Below are 6,030 nucleotides of genomic sequence, written 5' to 3' on the forward strand. Positions count from 1 at the left end.
TGACCAAAAACACTGCTGTGGCAAAAAAAGGTAGTTCGCAAAACTATATACTACCAAAAAAACTATTATGCCAGTTATCTTGCAAACTTACATATCGATAATGTGCGATGGATGTCTCATCCAACCCACAGTTCTTGCCATTCCAAGTATTAGCTATTGTTTATTCTCATTCTTTGCATATTTTCTGTCATTCTTTTTACTAGAAAGCTTCTTCTTCTATGTTCATCCAAAGAATCAATTTCTTATCTTCTATTTTCAATGTATTTTTTCATGCTTGCACAAAGTTAAAAAAACCTATATGATTAGTGCGTGCAAGATATTGATTCCTTAAATTATAGTACGAATATGACTACTGATATTCAGTTGATATGCTAGTGTCCATGGATGTTTATATCGAATCTATAGTTATATATTAATATAAAATCTTGGCGAAAGTTTATCGAGCTAGGTTTTTTAGTTTCACATTATTCAAAGCACACACTACAATTTTATATATTCTCTTCTAAATTTTGAAGTAGAAGATGTAAATCTTGGCGAAACTTAAAAATTTTTCACACAAAAGTCTCAAATATTGGCGAATATTTCAAAAGTTATTTTTGTTAGGATACATGAGCTTTCAATAATAATATAAAAGTTTTGCTTCTTAACAAAACTAACTTGAAAAAGTCACCCTTGCTAGTGTCCCATCTATTCACAAGACTTCTTTGCAATACTATTGGACCCTAGTATTCTTGGTGTTGCTTCAATTTGATTTCTTACAACATTCCTCTCTTTTGATGCATGTTCTTGATGGGAAGTAAAGATTCGGAATTAGCAGTAGGGATAGCCGAGTTGGATACAAGTTCAAAGGATGACATTTCATATGATTGCAGTCCATGACCCAATATTATTTAGGTTGCAACCAAGGATGAGTTATGAGCTCTTGTGAGTGTAGTATTATTCATGTATTCATTGGGATTCAATTCCCAAAAGGCGCAAATCGTTGCATGTCACCAAGGCAATAATAAAACACTACCCCTGACATTTGCAAGGAGGATCCGGTTCCCTATGGTCCTTGTGTCGTGTCCCATGTTCATTTTTTTTCGCTCTTTTGTTCCCTTTAGGAAAATTTCATTAAAAGGTAGGATTTAAGTTTCATTTTAAGTTATGCATGACAAAAGAAGGAACTATGAAGTATAGTGAGTGAGCAATGAATGAATTAATAAAGAAATACCAAGGACTCTGAAATTTAGACAGCTATCAGTGACAATAAGTAGAAGCTACCCACTTTGAAGTTACCTTATTGCATTTTTTATATATTTTATATTTATATATTTTTAAAACATTGCCGGCTTGTATTATCTTGGGTGGATTAGTCCCAAAAAGAACCAATAGTACAAAATTTGGCCAAAAGTTGGAGTCAACCCTAGGCCTACGCTGTGAACCAACAAGGAGAGCACTTTTGAAAGGACTAACTAACATACCTTAGCTATGTAGGTCAAGGCCTCAACCACCACGGAGTCTCTTTTGTCCATAGCATTAGTAGCATCTTTCAGCACCAACAAAGATTTGAACTGACCTATTATCAATCCATCACCATAGCCCATCTTAGCTTTTTGCCCAAAAACCAACTGATTCCTATGATATCAAATTGCTAACAAAACAGCAACCCGGATGATGGGCCAACACGCAGCCGAGGTCGAAGGGCACCTATTGGCATCTCCCAACAATCTCAGTCTCCAATTCTACCTTATGCGGAATTTGGCCATTAGTCTACCATTTCTCATTGCTCCTTCGATCGTGTTCCACAAGCTACAGGCTACAACACAATGCCAAAACAAGTGCATTAGGCTTTCCACTGAACTGTTGCATAGGGGGCATATAGGGTTTATCTCGAATCTTTTGGCCAGGCGAGCCCTCACAGGCAACCATGGTGTAATATTTTCCATGCAAGGAAACCTAGTTTGCCAAACTTGCATTCCTACCAAATTTCCTTCAGTCTTTTTCTCCACCAACTGAAGGAGTGACATAATCCCCATTGTTTGTTGAGGTTGGGAAACACAGGGGGGGGGTTTGGGAAGATCTTCTTGTAGATCCCTTTTGCATTAAGCTTTTTGAGACATGTCTTTCCAACAAGCAGCCATAAGTTCGTGGGCCAGTAGTCCATGCAGAATTCTATGTATGAATGCCGTCTCTTAGATTGACAGAGAGAATTCGCAACAAACATCCCCAATGGGCTTCCAATCCCCCTTTGACGGGTTCCACAGATGAGACCAGTACTTTAGGCTGCATATGGCACGTGCCTTCTGCATGTCTTGTCTTGCAATAGCATGACCTTCCATTCTTATTGCATTACTCCACCAAATTGATTCACTTAGGCTGGCATCTCCCTTCAGCCCACCCAATCCCTTCCATGTCATCTTAGCAATGCAGGCCTTCCAAGCATATATCAGCCCTTGCATTATATCGGAGCCATTGGCTCTCAATGAAAAATCTGAGAATAGCTTCTCATATCATAGGAGGCCTTTCCAAGTCCCCACCTTCATTCCTTTCCCTACTCAATAAACCACCATGCTAACACCATCCAGGGGCGCTACTATGCAGCAGGAGTGGCAGCCATTTCCACCCCAAGGAGAGGTTTTTGGTGGAAATATCAGGTAGCCCTACACCTCCTAACTGCTTTGGGTTCTTCAAAGTGTCCCATGAAATGTAGTGCATTCGCCTCTTTCCATCATCTTCAGCCTAGAGAAAGGTTCTGAACACCTTCTCAATCTTGTTCCAGTGTGTTTGCTTCAAGGCCCAAACTAAGGCTATGTAGTTGATTGAAGCGGACAGAATGTGCTTTATGATTAGTAATCTTGCATTCCAACCGAGGGATATGCCATGCCATACCCTCAGTTTAGCTTTAACCTTCTCTTTAAACCACTGAAATCTTTGTTTTACAGATAGGCCAATCCCAATCGGGGCCCCCAGGTACCTAATGACTTCACCTTCTCCTATCCATTGTACCGGCAGTCCACTTAACCAGTCTGCAGGGGTATCTCTGAAGAGCCTGACTCCATAAGACTTAACCCGACTGCATATAGAACTTGAAGCCTAGCAAAAGAGGGCTACTGAATGCATTAGGGCATATATTGAAGATCTCCCTTCTTGACAAAGGGCCATCAAGACATCTGCAAAGAGCTGCAGCACCTGCTCTCTATTTAGAAGTCTTAGACCATGCAGCCTGCCGTCACCTACTTTTTGCTTCACTAAACATGTAAGGGGAACCATGCTGATTGCAAAGAGTAAAGGAGCTATTAGGCACCCTTGCCCGATAGACCTTATAATCCCACCATTCACACATAGGGCCATTGAGGCATTCCCGAAAAGCATTGCAATCATGGCACCAAACCCAAGTTGACTAAGCACCCCCCGAATGAAATCCCATCTAATGCGATTGTATGCCTTATCAAGGTCCAACCCCAAAAAAAGCCTGCCTATTTTGCAAAATTCATAGAAAGGTGGATGCTCAAAATGTTCTAAAAAATTACTCTGTGCTTGATTTCCCTTATTGCATTTTTCCAACTACATGGGGGTTTTGAAATTTCTTTTGGATAGAGCCGTAATTAACAGAGTCATGAACCCTTATTCCATTTGGAATTGGTTCGATGATCTCATGTTGAGTAGCTTGAAAGCATTGCAAAATGTCCAACGGGAGGAACGCGATCGTGGCTGCGGGTCTTTTACTCTTTGCAGCTGCCGGAGTTGCGTTTCCCTTCTACCTCGGGTGAGTTCCATTTTCTCCATCTCTTCCATCATCACAACTTTGTACATTCAGTGTTCCCAGCTGATTGAATTTGCTTACCTTGTGAGCATACAGAGCTGGGCGTCGCCAACCTGTTATCGACCCAAGTAAGCCCTTGTCTCCTCAGGCGTCTATCAGGGGTCCCTACGTCAACTCTGGGTCGCGCGACATTGGACCAGACCCTGGTCGCGTCCCTCCCAGACTATAACCGCTTTAACTATCCGCAAAAGTTGATTTCTTGGTTATTGAATTGTAACTTGGAAAGAAAGGAGTTCTGGCTTCAGGACTTTGCCGCTTTCAATCGGATTATGACATCCCAAGCATATTACTCTGTATGAGTGAGACCCTGACGACACTGCGGACTGTTGCTACATGGATGGCTTCTCATACTATTTAAAATCCACAAGGAGCAGATGTGAGATCTTTTCACTCCTGCTAACTTACAGACAAAGTCGCGTAGTATTATAGTAAATGCTAGGACGGGTTTTGCAAGATTTTATCAGGTGACTTATAGAATGTAGGAGCTTTGCAGCCGGAGTCGGATGGATGAATGAAAGAAATATGATTATGCTGTCATCCTTAACGGAATTGTTTTCACGTGCTTCAGAACCTGCAGTGTTGTGGCTTTCATACACAGTTGTCTCCACTGATTTATTAGGTGTGAAATGTCAGGCGAGCAAATTTAAGAGGCATATCTATCTACATGAGTTTGGCATGTTCAATATATATACATACACTTATATAATCTTCTTTGTATAGTAATGGATGTGCAATGTGTACGCATGGTTCAGGACAGGGTGCATTGTATCAGACGAGGTATCTCAATGCACCTGAATCTCTGCCTTTCATGTAACAGATAAGGGATCTCTCTCTCTCTCTCTCTCTCTCTCTCTCTCTCGGCCTATCTGAGAATGGGGAAGCGTGTACTGAAATGAAAGATACAAATACTCATGTGCTTTCAACTATGAGTGTGAGGGGATGCAGGATTGGGTTGCAAATGTCCCACCGCCCCCCAACAAACAGCCCGGCCCCACCCCCTAAGAGTATTTTCTTTGTTGCCATAAGGCTGAGAAGACAACTGTAGGGGAGGGCTGTCCCTTCTTGTAATGATGGGGTGGATAGAGGCAGGCTGTCTGTTCTTGTAACGATGGGAGACAGGCAGGCTTCTTCCTTTCTCCAAGTCCCTAACTACTCTCACAAGGCAGCTGGGTCTCCTCCTGGGGTTGCTGGAGGGCTGGCTGCTGCTGATGGAGACTGCTGGCAGACTCGTGACCAAGCTTGACCTACCACATGAGTCGGTTACTGCTGTGCTCTGTTTGGAGGCCCTACCTGCTGTGTGAGTGATATGGCGGCCCCTTTGCCTGCTACTACGCTCATGGCTGCCTTTGTTGCCTGGTGGCCTGAATCATGCCATGACATCCCCTTCTGCTGAAGTTGAAACTAGGGAAGATGGAAACCCACCTTGTGTAAGGAAGAAAGAAAGAAAGAAAGAAAGAAAGTTTATTAAAGTCTTCGGAAGATCGATGGGTCTATGAGACTGTGAAAAACCTGATACAATGAGCTGTGGTAGTGGAGCTACTAAACGAGCATCCACACCAATGCAAAATGCAAGAAACGCAAAATGGCAGTACTAAGTCCTAAGTACAACATAGTCATGTCGATAGTTGACTATATATAAATCTCAACATAATCATCAACATTATCATCATCATCGGCAGCAAAACGTCAGGATGGATGAGGCAGTGGAGGCATGAGGTCGGCAATAGAGTGTTGTCGCCCCCTCAAAGGTGCAGTCTTGGCACGTCTCCTGGTCATAGCTCTACGTCTAACCAGGGCCACTGTGACCCCTGTTGGTCGGGCTCCGACTCTAAACAAGGAGGGGATGTCCCCCAGTATGATCTGTGTGTCAACCCTCTGTTTGAGTTGTTGGGTCACCGGCTCCGGGTCACGGTCATGTCGAGGCCTCGTCTCGCGGGGGTCTACGTGGTCTTGCTGAAAAAACTCCGTGATAGAGCTCTGAGAGGGATTAGCTGAGGAATAAGTTTGATCCTGGTTCCGTGCTCGGAGTATCCTCTCGTGGTGTCTAAGTGTCTCATGAATGAAACCTGCCAAACATCGCTGGTCTGGGTAGGAGAGGAAACGGGCCAAAATCCCATAGCTATCTTTGAAGAGGCAGTAGAAACGCCCTCGGATCTCATAGTAAACAGGACACCTGAAGATGAAATGCTCCTCTGTCTCAACCTCCTGCATGTCACACAGTGTAC

General features: G+C 43.1%; 1 protein-coding gene across 1 annotated transcript; it reads left to right on the forward strand.

Moving 5' to 3' along the window:
- Positions 1-3,522: 3,522 nt before the first annotated feature.
- Positions 3,523-4,217, forward strand: LOC147893892 (uncharacterized). The gene is made up of 2 exons (XM_087386515.1): positions 3,523-3,748; positions 3,842-4,217. The coding sequence occupies exons 1-2, from the start codon at positions 3,666-3,668 to the stop codon at positions 3,972-3,974; spliced, it is 216 nt and encodes a 71-aa protein (XP_087242641.1). The 5' UTR covers positions 3,523-3,665; the 3' UTR covers positions 3,975-4,217.
- Positions 4,218-6,030: the final 1,813 nt, after the last annotated feature.

This window comes from Dipteris shenzhenensis, chromosome 15 (assembly GCF_047967505.1).
Source record: "Dipteris shenzhenensis isolate YYH24624 ecotype China chromosome 15, Dip_SZ_1.0, whole genome shotgun sequence".
Lineage (NCBI taxonomy): Eukaryota > Viridiplantae > Streptophyta > Polypodiopsida > Gleicheniales > Dipteridaceae > Dipteris > Dipteris shenzhenensis.

What these genes read in the sequence shown, in the direction of transcription:
- LOC147893892 (XM_087386515.1), top strand. Translation starts at nt 3,666, where the DNA reads ATGTCCAACGGGAGGAACGCGATCGTGGCTGCGGGTCTTTTACTCTTT. An exon ending in GCGTTTCCCTTCTACCTCGG is followed by an intron (nt 3,749 to 3,841) that starts GTGAGTTCCATT and finishes GTGAGCATACAG; the next exon opens with AGCTGGGCGTCGCCAACCTG.